The 19,037-nt window shown below is 40.2% G+C and overlaps 1 protein-coding gene across 4 annotated transcripts; it reads left to right on the top strand.

The window, feature by feature from the left end:
* Window positions 1-5,318: 5,318 nt before the first annotated feature.
* Window positions 5,319-18,941, top strand: LOC124256958 (monoacylglycerol lipase ABHD6-like). 4 transcript variants are annotated; one of them, XM_046690920.1, is made up of 9 exons: window positions 5,319-5,433; window positions 8,995-9,177; window positions 10,141-10,303; window positions 11,512-11,625; window positions 12,195-12,327; window positions 13,313-13,476; window positions 14,175-14,229; window positions 15,622-15,716; window positions 17,124-18,941. In XM_046690920.1, exons 2-9 carry the CDS (start codon window positions 9,026-9,028, stop codon window positions 17,286-17,288), a joined length of 1,041 nt encoding a protein of 346 aa, XP_046546876.1. In that variant the 5' UTR covers window positions 5,319-5,433; window positions 8,995-9,025; the 3' UTR covers window positions 17,289-18,941. The 4 variants fall into 4 exon arrangements, with proteins under 4 accessions (XP_046546876.1, XP_046546874.1, XP_046546873.1 ...); XM_046690918.1 differs by having other exon boundaries at window positions 8,978-9,177; XM_046690917.1 differs by lacking the exon at window positions 5,319-5,433 and adding an exon at window positions 5,504-5,600 and having other exon boundaries at window positions 8,978-9,177.
* The last annotated feature ends 96 nt before the right edge of the window (window positions 18,942-19,037 follow it).

The raw sequence follows: 19,037 nt of genomic DNA, 5'->3' as shown, positions 1-19,037 counted from the left end.
AGTGTCATTACATTGTGATTAGCTTGACAGTGTGTGTGTGTGTGTGTGTGCGTGCGTGTGTGTGTGTGTGCGTGCGTGTGTGTGTGTGTGTGTGTGTGTGTGTGTGTGTGTGTGTGCTTTGTTGTTTTGTTTGTTGTTAATCTATTATAGTGAGACAAAGGGATTGCAGATCCTTCAGTAACGCACGTCACGTTGGTCAAGCTATGCGTCATAACAATGGTGTCCTTAGAGAGCCACACGGCTGACAATTTACAAGGAGGTGTCAGGAAATCTAACTATTTCGGAAATAAAGATCGTGTTGTGCTACATTTAGACACACAAGTTCCGTGCACGATAGTAATGTGAATCTGTAGTTTCTCTCAGGGGGAGAGGGAGAGGGAGGGGAAGGGGGGGGGAGAGGGAGAGTTTTATACATCCTCTATAATATATAAACTGACGTACAAAAGAAAGTACACACCTGATGCTTTGGTAAAATGTTTTCCTGAAAACAGCGTAATATTTAGAAAAGTGTTTGATTGCGACTCATAAGTCACAAACATTGTGTACGCTTTGCTATAACACCATAGATATCGTACCCAAATGGAACATTGCTAGCAAAATATTTACGTTGTTTTAATAGTCTCAAAACACCAGGTGTGTGCTTTGTACATCAGTATACATTGGTATTGTATACACTCTACTAAAAAAAGAAACGAATAAGCCATTGTAAGAAGAATTTACGGCGTTAGTTTAAGAGCAAATTATTTCATGCAATTTCAATGGTAAAAATATGAAAGTTCACACGTCTGTACACAAAGAGTTCGTCAACACAACAGCAGCCTTTTTTGTTATGTGTTTGTTCACTTGATTCCACAAGGTGACGTTAAAGTCAGGACTTTTTATGGCCACAATTGGCAGCAATTACTGCTCGGCACAGTCTGGTTAAGTCGACGAAGTCGCTCTTGCGGAATTCTTCCCCACTCTTCCTGCAATGCGATGGCCAGTTGTGGAAGTGTCTGAGGTGTGTTTTGACGTTGACGTACACGTCGATCGAGTTCATCCGATCGGTGTTCTATCGGGATTAGATTTTGCGATCGGGAAGGCCATGGCAAGGGTTAGGTCCCGTACGTGCGACCTTTGGATGGGTGTCGAAACAAAATGGACGGTTTGCAATCGATTCCTGGCAGTTTGGTCGGAAATTCTTCTCAAACCAGACGATGGCGCAAGTGAGCAACCCGGATGTAGCTTGGGTGGTATCTCTTGGACGGCCGCTTCTCCGGCGATCTTTGGCGGAATTGATCTGCAGGAAGAGATCCCAAAGGCGAGATAAGGTGCTCTATGAACGTTGAAATGTCGGGCAACTGCAGACTGCGACTCCCCAGCTTCAAGGCGGCCCATGGCGATGTTTCGATTGGCGACACTCAGTCGTGGCATGATGATTTCCTTTTTTCCAGGTAAACACGAATGAGGTGAGGTGAGGTGAAATTGGGTTTAACGTCGTGCTTGAGAATATTTCGCTCATATGACGTCGTGCATGCGTGTGTATGTGAATGTGCGGCTGCTTGTACTAGCCCAGACTTAAGCTGGAGCTGGTTTTATAGTGGTAGCTCACTGAGATACCATGCCGCAGTGAAGCATGAATACCCCACTCAGACACAGTATACTGACTCCGAGCCGACCAGTCCTTGTTGTACCCATTAATGCCGAGCGCCAAGCAGGGACCAACAAGTACCATATTTTAACGTCTTTTGGTATGACGCGGTCGGGGATCGAACCCGTGACCTTCCGCTCTCCGGGCGGACGCTCTAACCACTACACCACGGAGGCGGCCTAAACACGAATGACAAAATTAAACACAACGTTTGCCTTTTTAAAGTGATCGATGCCGCATGCTTTTCCGCTTACTTGCGCGTGCATTTTGCTTTGCACGGTAACGTTTTGGTGAATATTTCTCCAAACCTGTGCTTTTAAAATAAGGTACAAAAGTTAAAATTGACGCGTTTTGGCACTGAAGCTATTTGCAATCACACAAATAATATATTTGTATTGTTTTTGCCACAGCTTCCTGAGTCCAATGTTCTCAAAATCACCAAAGCTTATCTTTTTCTTTTTTTTGAAGTCTGCATATACCCTGGCGTCAACACTGCATATTAGGGTTGCAAGAAAACCTGACCTGTTACTTATTGCGATGCGTGTATCACGATAGGAAGTGTATTGCGATAACTTACGTCAAGGAACGATGACACGATATCAAAATATTTGTCAATATCGGATTGAACCGGGCCTTCAGTAACCCATGTTTGTCGTAAGCGGCGACTAACGGGATCGGGTGGTCAGGCTCGCTGACTTGGTTGACACACATGGGAATCGTATCATAACTGCGTAAATTGCTCGTGCTGTTCATCACTGGATTGTCTGGTCCAGACTCGATTATTTACAGACCGCCGCCATATGTCTGGCATATTGCTGAGTGTGGCGTTAAACAACAAACAGTACAGTAGAGGATGATGTGGAAAACTAAAGCAGATATATGTTTAGGCCAAGTCTTTCTCTCTGAGGCTCAGAACGTACCAGTCATCCGTCGTATGCAGTGATCGAAATAATTTTCAAACTCAACCAGACAGTCGGGTAGGTGACCAATAAATGTTGCCTGCCCGCACCTTTGAATCTTAAATTGCATTTTTATTTTACAAAAACGATTATTTCGATCACTGGTCGTATCGTGCGCGGGACGTATTCTAAACCGGAGACCGGGCTGAGTAGATGTGACCTCAGTTGCCGGGATGAGTGAGTGAGTGAGTTGGGTTTTACGCCGCACTCAGCAATTTTCCAGCTATATGGCGGCGGTCTGTAAATAATCGAGCCTGGACCAGATAATCCAGTGATCAACATCGATCTGCGCAATTGGGAACCGATGACATGTGTCAACCAAGTCAGCGAGCCTGACCACCCGATCCCGTTAGTCGCCTCTTACGACAAACATGGGTTAATGAAGGCCAATATTCTAACCCGGACCTCAAGTCACGGGTCGTTTGCTGGGATGAAAGCTAGTGAAGACCAATGATTGTGGTAGCAACGAAACAAACGTGAAATTTATATATATTTTGTGTTGATACATTTGATACGAGTATCAATGTATTGTAATATACGTTTGCGACCGTTAACATCTAGAATCGTTTTGAAAACGTTTTTTAATATTTTGGTCAAATCTCATTTCCAGGTGTTTGCTTTATATTGCCTAGGAGTGTAAATACAATGTCCTTTTTAAAGAAGGCTTCACATTATTTTAAATTATTTTGTAAATAAAAGGTAAACATCACTTTGCTTCTTTTGAGTGAGTGAGTTTGGTTTTACGCCGCTTTTAGCAATATTCCAGCAATATCACGGCGGGGGACACCAGAAATGGGCTTCATGCATTGTACCCATGTGGGGAATCGAACACGGGTTTTCGGCGTGACGAGCGGACGCTTTAACCATTAGGCTATCCCACCGCCCCTTGCTTTTTTTATTATATTATGAATAACATGAAGTTTACATGGAATACAATACTTTCAGCTTCCTGGATCCTCATTCCTATTTTTGCCTGTGTATTATACTTTTTATACTTTGTATTACAGAGAGATTGTGGCGGCGGGGTGGCCTAGTGGTTAAAGCGTCACTCGTCACGCCGAAGACCCGGGTTCGATTCCCCACATGGGTACATTGTGTGAAGCCCATTTCTGGTGTCCCCGGCCGTGATTTTGCTGGAATATATTGCTAAAAGCGGCGTTTTCACGAAACGTCACTCTCTTACAGAGAGATTATATAGTGGGTAATTGAGGGTGGTGTTCCCATAGAAATTTGTTTTCACGAAACGTCACTCTCTCACAGAGAGATTATATAGTGGGTAATTGAGGGTGGTGTTCCCTAAGAAATTAGTTTTTTCAAAGATGTATAATTCTACCTCAATATCTCAATTCAGCAGAATTGTAAAATTACGGATGATCTGTATTTATATTTACATATTGACTGAAATGTATTGTCTCTTTAACCTTAGTTACTGAATGCACAAGAATCAAAACAATTTCATAAGAATATTGTCAAGGAACTAGAACAGCGCCCTGGCAGATCCCGGATACGAATTGGTCTTCAGCAACCCACTTCCTTGTTGTGTGGGGTGACTAACGGGATGTGATTCAGCTTTTGAACCAATTCGATTCGGATATTGTTATGTTTTGTTATGAGTGCAAATGAAAACCCACTCAAAGCACAAATAATCATTACAGTGTTTGCTTCTTGTTTCAAGACCGCCTCCGTGGTGTAGTGGTTAGAGCGTCCGCCCGGAGAGCGGAAGGTCGCGGGTTCGATCCCCGACCGCGTCATACCAAAAGACGTTAAAATATGGTACTTGTTGGTCCCTGCTTGGCGCTCGGCATTAATGGGAACAACAAGGACTGGTCGGCTCGGAGTCAGTATAATGTGTCTGAATGGGGTATTCATGCTTCACTGCGGCATGATATCTCAGTGAGCTAGCACTATAAAACCAGCTTAAGTCTGGGCTAGTACAAGCAGCCGCACATACACATACACACGCATGCACGTCGTCATATGAGCGAAATATTCTCAAGCACGACGTTAAACCCAATTTCACCTCACCTCACCTCTTGTTTCAACCCATACTATGCAATGTGTCAGCAGTATAACGCCCTGCTGGTGGTAAATAGAAAAAGGGGAAAAAACAAACAAAACAACAACAAAACAGCCACCATCAAGAACAAATTAACTTAGGGTGGTCGGCGTTCATGCGTACGAAATGGATGTTGGCAAAACAAAACAAAAACTACTTGGTTTAAAATCTAAGGATTTAATTGTATTTGACAAAATGAATTGTTGAATAGTCTCCATGCTTGAAGCTCATACAAAACGACTCAAAATGGACCGGGATATATCATATTATACACATACTAGACCTGATAATTATACTTGGTTTATCTGAAAGCCTATTTCATTTATTCTATTCGCCCGCCTTTTCATTTATTTTTCAACAAAATATCGGTAAACAAAGTAAAAACATTTAAATATTCCTTATATTGTAAATGGTATGTCTATAAAAGTAAATACACCCCCCTAAGACATAAAGCCAATTTCAAGAAAATAATGTTCAATGTTACTGGGCAGGCAAGATGATTGGACAACCTTTTAAACAGCATGCGCCATGAATTATAGCGATTCAGGGGATACCGGTGGCCAAACGTGTACGGTATTCGGAGTACTGACTCTAATGCTAACACCTGTCTGAAACCTCTGACGCGATGGAAATTGAGTGCCGATGACCAGGGGAGATAACCCATACTGGCACCTGTTGAAAACAGGGCGGGACACCGCGATCAACTGTCAGCTGATAAGTCGTACGATGAGAAGAAAGGCCGTGAACTTTGAGAGTTCACTTGGTGTGTTAGCGTAGCTTATTAACTGGTAAGTTTCATTCACTGATGGAGAACAGATCCTACAGGTAACACATCCCATTCATTTCCTGTTTCCAGTCGTCCCGATTCGAGTCAATACATCTCGCACAGGTGGCAGCGATCGTTGTGAGACTGACCACAGGCTTCACAACACATGGATACTGAATCGTAAACATGGTGAACGTATATTCTTATCACCGACATATAAACGATTATCTAGAACTAATACGAGTGTTATTCAACCGTGGATATTTGACATAACACGCGAGTTATAAGCCTTCATGGTCCCACAAGTGGACTTTGAACCCCACACAGAGTCAGGCGATGACTCGAACCACGAATAGATTTGTGGCTTCCAAATTCACCAAATCAGTTGTGGCTTCAGGGGGTGACGATCGAGCAGTGGATAAGTGGACACTGGCCAGTAATTTGATCTAGCCTTGGTGAATTTTTTGACAGGTATGTTTCAGTTAAAACAACGGGTCATTAAAATGGCCTAAGATCAAGATATTGTTTATGAATTTTTATCGTACAGTAGAGCCAGTGATATATCTAAACAAGACCTTACAGTATTGTTGTTTGTTTTGACAATTCCTATGGGTCTATCACATTAGCTTTACTCTCTGTATAAGTAAGAGTTCCCTAACGTACCCCCACCTAATTTTTACCTATAAACTAGATCATGTTTGGCGGGGGGTACCTAAGAAACTCTTTCCGTTATTTATAATTATGTACTTCTAGCTAATTAGAAGATAATGATTAGATAATGTTGATGACATCAGCTTTCAGTTCTGGTAACTATACTGGCTAGTGAACAGTTATCGCCATATTTTAGCGGTATTTACAAAATTGCTCCACTGTTTCTTAAATTAATGAAACAGAATTAATTATGATACTTAATTAGCTATTCACCGATGTGTCCAGCCCGTTCACTGCCGCCGATCATGTTGTAATATAATGTGGCGGAAGTGAATCATGGAAGTATAAGTAGATGTTTTCTCACAACTAACTGTAACAGTTATCGCCATTCAGAATTTCTCATGACATTCGTGAAATAATAATATATATTTATATCATACAGTAACCTCGAATAATTGATTGTGGGACTATTTCAGTGTTTCTTTTACAGTAGATTAATAGGGAATGAAACAATTAATGGCTTGTGAACTTGACCTTGCTATTATGTAGGTTGCGGGACATCCTCCCCCCCCCCCGACTAAGTTAAAAATTTTTATTGGGTTCATAACTTGATCTGTAATTTATCTCTTATTCTACTTGCCGTGAAGAATTTTCTTTTGCTGCCCTGTATTGTTCAATTTGTTGTCAAATACCGTAGGAAAAAATACCGGAATTGTACTTGACCGCAACTGCGCACGTGTGATACTGATGTATTGGCGATAACTGTTACACGGCGATAACTGTTCGCTAGCCAGTAGTGATCACAGCTATTCACATGATTAGTCATCAAAAAATATGGTCTGACACAAATGAATTTCATTCTGCTTCTTCAGGATTCTAAAATGTCATAGAAATATGACGAATAGGAAAATGTGGTATTGTTTTTATCTGAATCTGGTCATATGACAAGAACGGTTTAGGATACCAGCCTGTGTTAATCATGTTAATAAAAAGTTTTGCATGTTAAGCATTGTTAATATATACTGGACAAAATAAGTTAGGGATATTAATTGGTATTTCTATGATTTATATCTTCTGAACGTGTCAATGAATAAATAGATCATTATTCATAATTTCAAAATTGACATATATCCCTAACTATTTTTGTCCAGTATATGTAAGCACATTCTTAGGGTTCTTCTTCACACGTTTAACATGTTAATGGTTTTACTTGTCCCCATTCGTCAGGTGAATGAATGTTGGAGAACACACATAGAGTTTATGATATTAGGATGTGCACACTGATTTTGTGAAGTGAGTGACAGAATTATCATGATTTTTGTATTCCCGAAAAGAATTCCAACTGTTCCTGCAACTTTTTATTTGGTGGACAGGTTGGATTTTCCTAACCCTAACCTTGATTTAATTCATCTAATTCACCTTCAATTACTTTTAGATATATTTCTTGATCAATGAAAATGGCATATGATTTTATTGACTTTAAGTGGTAGGAGCAGTAGGAAATCTTACCAACGTGTTGAGCAGGGTTAGCTAAAAAGATTGATAAACAGAAATATCATTGATGGGAAGAATTGGTAATAATGAGTGATGTGAAAATTTTGTCATCAAATTTTTTTAATTTACTCACACAATACACAAAGTTACGCCTTTATTTATGGGCTAGTTCTAATTATGTTCAGGATGCTGTTTTGTTAGTATGGGAACTAGTCAAATGGGCCGAAGGACAAAAGGGCCGAGAAGTGCCAAGTCGAAAGGGCCGATGAAAAAAGTCAAAAGGGTCGAGGTAAAAGTCAAATGGGCCGTGACAAAAAGTCAAAAGGGCCTTATTCCTAGTCATATGGGCCAAACAGAAAAAAAGTTTAGAAAGGTTATACATTATTTATTGACACATATATCATGGAAACATAATATCATCATAACATTAATAAAATGGTAATGGCATAGTAATAGCCAAGCATGTAGCCAAGTTTTCATGTAATGGCAATACTTTACAATAAAAACGTTAGACTCCCATGTTTTAATTAGATTTGGATTAAAAACTTACAACAACAAAAACAAACATCCCATATGGATTGGTCATGACACTGAGTCAACACGCTTCACAATGAAAACATTTGAGTCTCATGTTCAAATTCCATTTAAATAACAAAAACAACAAACTGAAAACTATTTAGACTATTTTGCTATGTAATTTATTAAATTTTTATTTTTCGGCCCTTTGACCATTGTTGACTTTTCATTTCGGCCCATTTGACTTTTAGCCTCAGCCCTTTTGACTTTATTTTTCGGCCCTTTTGTCCTTCGGCCCTTTTGACTACAAGCCTGTTAGTAATCCATGCCTAAATATGTCACCACTGACTAGTGATGTGAATGTTGATTTCTTTCACACTTTTGTTTGCATTTTTGCTCAAAGTTAATTCTCTGATATTTATCAATAATCAGTTGATGTTTAGTTAACGATTAGTGATCTCCACGATCTATATAGATGCAAGGCCTAGTGTTGAGTAACCATGGAAAAAACGTGACAATTGGTCTTCAGTAACCCATGCTTGTTGTAAGAGGTGACCAACTTGTTCAGGCTCGCTGAATTGGTTGGCACATGTCATTGTATCCCAATTGCATCTATAGATTGATGCTCATGCTGTTGAACGCTGGATTGTCTGGTCATGATTCGATTATTTACAGACCGCCGCCACATAGCTGGAACATTGCATATTCTTGTTTAGCAGCAAACAAACCAAGTGCTGAGTACATTATGTGTTAGCTGAAATTGTCTTACATCATATACATCACTCATAGAATATCTGTGAAGAATAGATTCAAATGAGAAAGATTTGAATAAATGATGCATATTGTTACCAACATGATTGTATGGTAATAAGCACAATAATAACCATGGTAACATATCCTTACAGGGTTTGTCTTCTGCTAGGCTGAACAGGTACCACATCGCCCAAAACAAGATGTCTGGAAGTGACTTCATTGGAGTTCTCGGGGTGACCAATGTGTCCGATGTTGCCATGACGATCACCGTGGCAACAGTCAGTCTGTACCTGATGATGGGTTTAGGGGTGTATCTCATGTGCCCAAGCCTCATCCTCCAGGTGTATTTCAAGTAAGTCTACTTTGACATAGAAAAACATAGAAAAGTAAAGGCAACCAACCAGGGATGGAAATAACCCATTGCCCGACGTCCGAGTCCAGTGTTTTTTTCTGTCGGGCGAGCTAATTTGTATATCACGCTTGACGGTGTTTAGTTGACATTCCAATGTTAATTATGTTGTTTCTTTAAAAAATCAGCAAGAAAACGGTCGGTATAGTGGGAAAAATATCAGGGCAAGTGACTTTACATGTGCCACTGTACCGGAGTACACTATCAATTTTAAAGTTATTTCCACCCCTGCCAACCCATAATTCATCATGTGTATCATGCTAGTAAAATATGTAACAGTACAGGGTTTGCACAGGCTTGAAAAGCCTGAAATTTGGACATATTTACTCTAAAAAGACCCTAATTCATTTTACTTTTTAGCTTTGAAACTACGACCCTGCATTGCGGTAAAATAGATTATTTCTGTAATGAATTACTGCATCTCATTAAATAGATGTGAAGACATTTCACAATTAGCTTATGCATATTCATACATGGTGCACAGTTAGGATGTTTGTTGAAATAAGATATACGTTCATGGTTTGTGAATATGAATGGCACACAATTATTGTTTAGCTGTTACACAAATATATCTTACGTAATGACAGGCATGCTGAAACTTCAATGTGATGTTGGTATGTTGCAAACAAGAGTGGTGCAGAATGAAGCTGATCTGCTTTTTAATGTTTATTGAAATACAATATTAGCTCTTGTCAACAAGACAGCTGTAGTGGCAGAATTGTACTCAACCAGTTGTCAACATGGTTGAGTGGGGCACAACATCAGTTTGATTTGTGTAAGCTACTGGGACAACATTCAAAATCATGTTCTACCCTTTCACAGATTTTGGGACGTAATGTGACATTGTCACTGGATCATGGATCAGAAAATCTCTTGTGTTAAACTGGTTTTCATTGTCACTGACAGATTTGCCGTGCTATGGAGCGGCATGAAGGTTAAGTTCGTGTCTCCCGACGGCAAGTTCCAGTTCTGCTACGGAGAGAAGGGACAACAGCGTGAGGGCAGCGTCAGCCTCCTGTTCCTCCACGGCTTCACCGCCGACCACTTCATGTGGACCCCAGTAGTGAAGGTGAGGACCTCTTGTTAGCCTCCATAATCGTACACAAACGATTCTAAAAGGCCTTGGGCATGGGTGGCTCAGTCGTCTAGGGCATTCCCATTCCCTGTGCAGAGTTGCCTCCCTTGGGCATGTCCAATGGCTATTATCATATGCTTGATTACCTTGTTTGGGGTGAGGCCTAAAAAAAAATGTTGTGGTTCCAATTACCCAACCGACCCTTGAATTCTGGAATGAATAAAATAAGCTTTCAGATACCATTGTTTGTTCCCGGCACCAACAGATATCTGCCATTCTGATAGATAAAGTCGTTATGATTGCTGCAAGCTTGATTGAATAAACAATTACACATTGATAAATGTGTTATTGGTTTGTACTTTACTTCTAAAAAAATACGTAAAAAAATATAAAAAATTCCGACCTACCTACCCAAATTTTTAAGAGGTGTAATCGGAACCACAACATATTTTTATTTAGCCTGATGTTTCTTGGTCCGACAAAACCATTCATTCTTGAGGGTTTTGCCAAAGTTGTAAACATCAGAGGTCTTCATGACTTCAGGATTTCCTCACAAATTACTCTGACCTGGCTAGGTTGTAAATAAAATACTTTTCGATGGGGGTATTAAAAACAAACTCAACCACCCACCCATCCAGTCATGTATTCAATCGCAAAAGTTAAAAGTTTGACTGCCTATCACTATAGTATACTCTTAGTATCAATACTGGCCAAATATAACTCTGTTGGCACATGTTTTCACATGTTGGCAAAATAAGCACCGCCAGGAGACGATTGCTTCTTGTGCCTGTTTTGCCAACATGTGAAACTTGTTTCAAAATACCATTGATGTAGCTACGAGATAACTCGTAGTGGCAAATTCGGCCAGACATTGATACTACGAGTATACATGTGGTGGCAGTCAACGGTTAAACCTCTTTCTTGAGGGACAGAAAGGGCACTTGTACAACCATCAAGTTATTGGGGTAATCGGGGTAGCCTAATGGTTAAAGTCCCCGCTCGTCATGCCGATTCTCGGGTTTGATTCCCCTCATGGGTACAGCGTGAAGCCCATTTCTAGTGTCCCCCACAGTGATATTCCTGGAATATTGCTAAAATCAGTGTAAAACCAAACTCACTCACCCACCTATCAAGTTATTGTTCCAAGCGTGGTGAAAATGATAATGGCTGTTATCTAATCATTTGATCTCTTGTTTGGTCAGCGAATCCCGTCCAGTGTGCATGTCATCGCCCTGGACAGTCCAGGTCATGGTGGCAGCAGTGAACCAGAGGAGGATGACCTTGACTACACCTCTCAGGTCAAGATGATCAGGAAGGTTAGTGGCCAATGAGCAGGGGTCATCAGTCACTCAAAGTGACATCCACAATGACTGTTTCATGTTTAGCATTCATTAGAAATGGGTGAAATGTGATTATTCGCATACTTTTGATTTTGTTGGTGGATCTAATGATTGATTATGGATAGACAGGCTTCAGTCATTTAGCTGGAATAGTATAGCGGTAAACAGCGCCCACATGTACAGTTGAGTGAGTGAGTTGAGTTTTACGCCGCACTCAGCAATATTCCAGCTATATGGCGGCGGTCTGGAAATAATCGAGTCTGGACAAGACAATCCAGTGATCAACAGCATGAGCATCGATCTGCACAATTGGGAACTGATGACATGTGTCATCCAAGTCAGCGAGCCTGACCGGCCGATCCCGTTAGTCGGCTCTTACAACAAGCATGGGTTACTGAAGATCTATATTCTAACCCGGACCTTCACAGGTCCCCACATGTACAGACACACACTCTCACACAGACACAAAACTCACTCAGACACTCTCACTCAAAACCAAACACTACCGAATCCAGCTATTGAAATTAGTATTTTGCATTTTCCAGTTTGTGGAGTTAGTTGGTCTGGACAAGCAACCATTCCACATTGTCGGTCTGTCGATGGGTGCGGCCTTGGGGGGACTGTTCGCTGCTGAGTACCCCCAGCTGGTGAAGAAACTGACCCTCTCATGTCCATCTAGTAAGTGAACATCTAAATGTCATAATCAGTTTCAACTAGAAAAATCAGTTTCCCAACTGCCTGGGAGTTTGGTTTATCCTTTCCATTTCGATTGCTAGGCTTGTAAATGCAACTTAAAGCAGAAATGGTTTGATCGTTTAGCATTTATGCGAATTAGTCCCTGATTTTATACAAGCCCAAAATAATTTATCATGTTTTTGACTGGGAGTAGGGGTAACGAATGGTTAAAGCATCCGCTTGTCATGCTGAAGACACGGGTTCATTTCCCCACGTGGGTACAATGTGTGAAGCCCATAATGCATTTCTGGTGTCCCCCGCCGTGATATTGCTGGAATATTGCTAAAAGCGACGTAAAACCATACTCACTCACTTGTGCAATGGTCTCAGAGGTACAGATAAGCTGCGTATCTGCTTAAATTACGCAAATATTTATGTGAAAACTCAATTCCCATTAAGACTATTACGTACAAGTACGCTTGAATTTTGGTAAATACTCAATAAATGTGATCTTACATGCGTACACACAAAAATGTCAAATCTTAGCTTGCGTTAAGGTGGATAGATAAAATAAGTTAGGCATACTGAGAGGTTCTATACAAAAACTAGCATTTAATCTTTTTTGATTTTCAAAATTAATGGAAGATGGCAAAATACCCAATTGAGTTTAAATGAGGTGAGTACAATTTATTTGGTTACTCTAAGGAAAGTTAGGATACCCAATTGAGATGAACACAATTGAGATGAACTCAATGACCCAAAAAGTTATCTGTAGCTCTGGGTCTTGAACGAAGTCAAGCATGATGTCATTAAAACCTCTTCATTCAGAAAATCATCTTGATTTAAACTGAATCTACAGTTACAAATCCATCACTTCTAAAATCAAATAAATTCAAATATAAATATTTTTCCTGAAGAATTTATGGCACTGATCGAAATTTGATTTACTAGTGACAACAAAGCACATTATTGGAATTTTCGTTTTCAGTGATCACTCCAACACCAAGTCCATTTGCAGAAGGACTGAGACAGCATCACGAAAATGGCAGGGACTTTGACGTTACAAGTTGCATCTTGTTGCCACAGAATGGAGCCGAGGTACAGGAGATGCTCAACTTCAGCAGATTTTACAAGACTACCTTCCCGTACCAGGTACTTACCTCCCTTTCACCACCTTATTCCGGACAGACAGACTCTGTTCCCATCTCCCCATGCTAATTTTTACACAGAAGTCACCGATAATCGAGTTTATTCTTGGCGACATTGCAGTAATGTCTGCATCTGCCTGATCACCATCACTGATTTTGTTTGGTGTGGTGTGTGATTTGTGTTTATGTTTATTTATGGTGGTGTGTGGTCTTGTGCTTGGAACCCAGGTCGCAAATCAGTTGTAGTTAAGCACAGTTGGTCATCGAGAGTCCTTTGATGGGTGGCCATGCTTGGCAGCTAGACTCCTGAGAGTTTTTAGGACTTGTGTGCACTTTGTAATATTCATTCCTTGCAATAACACTCTTTGTGATACCGCGGTGTTAGTTAAACTGCGGGGCAATTTGTGGCTCCCATAAACCACCACCCACCCCCCAAAGAGTTTCCCAAGAGAAAATGCCTATCAACCAATCCATGTTATGTATAATGCTGGTGTCTCATAATGGAGAGGGATGACTGTACCTTGAGAAGGAAGTGATAAAGAAATGTATTTCGATGCCACTGTCATTTATAAGTATATGACAACATGAACAGCAGTCTAAACTGTCCAGCCAGTTAGTAATTGTAGGATGTCTAAAGCGACGTTACTGTCACTGTTCACTGTAATAGATGAGGTTTGTAATGGAGACTGCTGTCGGTTGCAGATTTTACAAGGTGCTGCTGACATACGGAAAAAGAAGAACGACTTCTACCTGAAATGTAAGTCAGTTTGTTAGACATTCGGTTGCTTGAGAAAAGGCTGAGGGACGTTTTCCTGTACAATAAGTTCATTTTCCTGATTTTACCATTATTGAACAAAGCTGTTCCGTTCCGTTCACATCTTGAAGATTGTTATCATGGTTTTAGAATTATAGAAAATAATGAAAGAGCATTATCTGGAATTTTCATTGTTTTCACGGTTCCTTTCGTAAGTCCTACCCGTGAAGATCCAGATTAGAAATGGTCTTCGGCAACCTATGCTTGTCCTAAGAGGCAACTAACGGGATCAGGTGGTCAGGCTCGCTGACTTGGCTGACATAGTAGATCGATGCTCATGCTGTTGATCACTGGTTTGTGGTCCAGATCATTATTTACAGATAGCAGCCATATAGCTGGGATATTGCTGAGTGCGGCTTCAAACAGCAACAATCAACCAACCAATGTAATCATTTGTATGTTTTCATAGATTTAGACATGAACCAACGGTATCCCATCCTTGCCACCCACAAAGATGGGCCAGTTGTCTGAAGCACCCCAATTTACTATGCAGAGTTATGTCCCTTGGGCATGCCAGGAACCTATGATTATGCGTTTGAATCTCGGTTGTCATGTTTCCAGTTAGTTTGATCAGTTAACTGTCACAAACTGTCATTTTGGACATTCCTCCAACATTATGCAGACACACAGTGTCTAATACTGTTCAAAGGTGTGTTGAACCCAGCCAATTATTTCATTGAGTTAGTTACCTGTGAAGATCCGGGTTAGAACTGGCCTTCAGTAACCCATGCTTGTCGTAATAGGAGACTAATGGGATTGGGTGTCACTGTCAGGGTCGCTGATTTGATTGACACATGTCATCATATCCCAGTTGCGTAGACCGATGCTCATGCTGCTGATCACTTGATTTTCTGGTCCAGGCTCGATTATATACAGACCGCTGCCATATAGCTGGAATATTGCTGAGTGCGTCGTTAAATACCAATAAAATCTCACTGACTGCGACAAAGCAGGCTACATGTGGATTTAGTAATAATGAGTCAAACAGCAGAGATTGTTAGCATCCTCTTATTTGGAATGTTAAGTATTTATGTCTTTTATTTGTATGTAAATGGGGTTCAATATGTTTGGTAAAAGACAAAAATGGTAAAACATTATTTTCATTACCATGATGAGTGTGAAGCTGGTTGTTGAATATGAAGATGGTAAAATACTCATAATGCACCCGGGGAATAATTATGTTGGAGAACTTCCAGCTTTCACAAGTTTTTGGACTTGATTTGTTTTGTTTAAGAAATTAAAGAAAAAAGTAATTTAAGGAACCAGTTTTAAGCATTCCCATTTTAATGTTTATCCATGTGATGATAATATCTTGTTTATGATTTTATCCTTTAGTATTCCTCTGCATCACTCATCAACGCAACACTCTTGAAGACAATCTGCAGAAAGTCAAGGTCCCTGTACAGCTCATCTGGGGAAAGGAAGACAAGGTAGGTAACTCTATAGGGTATGGCTCACTTTATGTAGAAGGTGAAGGTCAAAGGTGGAGCTAATCTGAAGGAGAGAGGTCAGGGTAGGTAACTCTGTAGGGTATATCTCAAGACATGTAGAAAGTGGAGGTCAGATTTCAGCTCATCTGGAAGGCAAGGAAGGTAACTCTATCTGATATATTATGCCCCACAGATGGTTGAGGCACAGTGCAGCTTACCTAGAAGACATCATCCTGGTTCCGATCCAAGCGAGAATATGTCCAAGTAGCTTATGCTTGTGACAGATGTCTGTTTCACTTTCAGCACAATAATCAAAGCTTTTTAACTAAGTCTGTCTCAGGAATTAGAGTCATGGAACCTGCACTCAGCTGCACTCAGCCACATTCTAGCTATATGGCGGCGGTCTGTACATAATTGAGCCTGGACCAGACAGTCCAATGATCAACAGCATTGGGATACGATGACATGTGTCAACCACGTCAGCGAGTCTGACCACCAGATTCCATTTGTTGCCTTTTACGACAAGCACGGGTGCCTGAGACCAATTCTAACCTGGATCTTAACAGGTTCCCATATTGTATACAGTTTTTATTTCATCCGGACTGGACTGTCTCCGTGGTGTAGTGGATAATGTGTCTGCTCAGAGTGCAGCGGGTCAGTGGTTCGAGTCCCAGGTATCATTACAAGAACCTTCTCAGTGGGCGTTGGTCTGGACTGATATGAGCAGCTACAGGAACATGAGATAGACTACCCTAAACACACAGACACACACTGACAGGCACACATCACTATATTAGTGTAGTTATCCTGTAGACAATGTTTTTCTCCTTCTCCCATTCCTATTCTTATTGGGGGCGGTGGGGTAGCCCAGTGGTTAAAGCATTGGCTCGTCACCGAAGACCTGGGTTCGAATCCCCACATGGGTAAAATTTGTGAAGCCCATTTCTGGTGTCCCCCGCCGTGATGTTGCTGGGATATTGCTAAAAGCGGCGTAAAACCAAATTCAGTCAGTCAGTATTCTTATTGTGCTTAAGGGATGATAGGGTAGCCTAGCGGTTAAAGTGTTCGCTTGTCGCACTGAAGACTCGGGTTCTATTTCCCACATGGGTACAATGTATGAAGCCCATTTCTGGTGTCCCTTGCTGTGATATTGCTGGAATATTGCTAAAAGCTGCTAAAGTTTCATACTCACTTGGGGTGGTGGGGTATCCTAGTGGTTAAAGCGTTGGCTCGTCACGCCGAAGACCCGGGTTCGATTCCCCACATGGGCACAATGTGTGAAGCCCATTTCTGGTGTCCCCTGTCGTGATATTGCTGGAATATTGCTAAAAGCGGCATAAAACTAAACTCAGTCAGTCAGTCAGTTCGTATTCACTCACTCACTTATTGTGATTTATGTATTTTCAGATCATAGATTTGTCCGGCATAGATGCCTTGAAGACTGGACTGTCCAAGGTAGATCGTGTTGACATAATTCCCGAGTGTGGACACGCCATAACTCTTGACCAACCAGAGACCTACACACGAGTTATCATGGAGTATTGGACAGCAAGGGAGACAACTCACACATGAAACAGCATTTTAAAGACCTACACAACAATTTGCTCAGGGTAGTTTTCTAGTCTTGACGATTTTAGTTCAACTTTGTCTTGGAAGTATTGTTTATCCTTTTCTGATATACATTAAGCAGCACAATGCAGTTTGTCCGTCAAATAGTAGAAGTCGTAATGTATGTTTAGGAAATTGTGTGTGGCTGAGAAAAGGATACATGTCAGTTTATGGAAGGGGATTTAGCTTATACTTTGCTATGATGACATATAAAATTATTGCTTTGCTGTAGTATTCTGGGGCACATTTTGTGAATTATATTTTATTTGTAAAACGGGTCCTCTGCCAAAATTGTAAAAATGTGTGATAGTCTGCATGATAATAATATAATAATAATAATAGTCAAATTTATATTGAGCATTTATCCATGCACATTGCATGCTCAAAGCGCTGTTGTATTGTCAGTACCATCAACATTCAAAATATCTTTAGTATTTAGTGATTAACCTAGTCAGGGCAAGAATGGTACATTAAAATTTGAATGCATCCTCTAAAATGAAAAATTGGTTCAAAGTTTTATGATTTATGTTGTGAAACATAGGAAATGAGAAATGAGACTCAAATAAGTATTAGTCTGACTTAAGTGTTACTCGTCAGGGAAGTCACACAAGCAGTTACTTAAACAAACACTTTACAATGAGTTAATGTACTCTGAGGATATTAAACAGTAAATGCTGCCAGTGTCCCTATCAATAGTGATTGTGGGTGGAGCAGTCGTTTGAAGCCATGAAGAATTTTGTCAATGTTCTCCAAAACAAGATATGTCCAACATATTTTAACCCAGAAATTGTACAACCATCTCTTCATTGACCATGGAAATTTTTCTTTAACAAACTTTTTATGCCTGATCTTTTCTTTGTTTTGATCAGTAGCAATGCAGAATGAAATGATATTTAAGAGCATTAAATACTGACTTATATATATTCGGACATTGCGAAAAGATTTTTCTTGTTCCAAAAGAACTGGTAAAATATAAGCCATAAGGCAAATTGTAATTTTCGGAAAGTTCTGTATTTTTGCAGAATCATTGTATCATGATGGTCACATTTTCTTTTCACAGACATCATTGTTTTCTCTAAATGCTTCTTTCAAAATGAAAAATGTTATTAAATGTTCAAAAGTAGTAATGTGCGACCATTAGTATTTTATCACCTGTAACTAATACTTACCAATGAAATTATTACATGTAAAACCTTTGTCCACCTGTCTCCTGATACTTGCCTTAGGTCTGATTGTCCAGTGTGTTAGTTTGTGTCGATACTTTGTGTCGACACAAGCTTGCATTTACCACACTGGATAGCTGGTAACTTAATATGTGTATTTACTTGTTTTGCTGCAGGATAAACACTGACAATATTATTTGTTTATTGAAACTTTGATTCTGAAAAAAATTCCAGACAAATATTGAATGATGTATATTTTTACATGAAATCAAAACTTTTAATCAGTGAATGATATGTACATCATCATAAGATAATCATCGTCGTCCTCATTATGTACAAATCATCATAATAGCTTTAAATATTTTCATCAACGACCATACAATCAGATCATACTACAAGGGAGATGATTTATGAATGTCAACGTGATCTATGCTGATTCATTACTTAGCGTATCTGTTGTCATTCTCTTCCCACAGAGGTTACTTGTCATATCTTCCTACGAACCTCTGTTCTAATACGGCCCTTTCATGGTGCGAGTGTTCAGGATTCG

This window comes from Haliotis rubra, unplaced genomic scaffold, assembly GCF_003918875.1.
Source record: "Haliotis rubra isolate DU_JTF1 unplaced genomic scaffold, ASM391887v1 Scf645, whole genome shotgun sequence".
Classification (NCBI taxonomy): domain Eukaryota; kingdom Metazoa; phylum Mollusca; class Gastropoda; order Lepetellida; family Haliotidae; genus Haliotis; species Haliotis rubra.
This window is presented reverse-complemented; position numbering and strand designations above follow the sequence as displayed.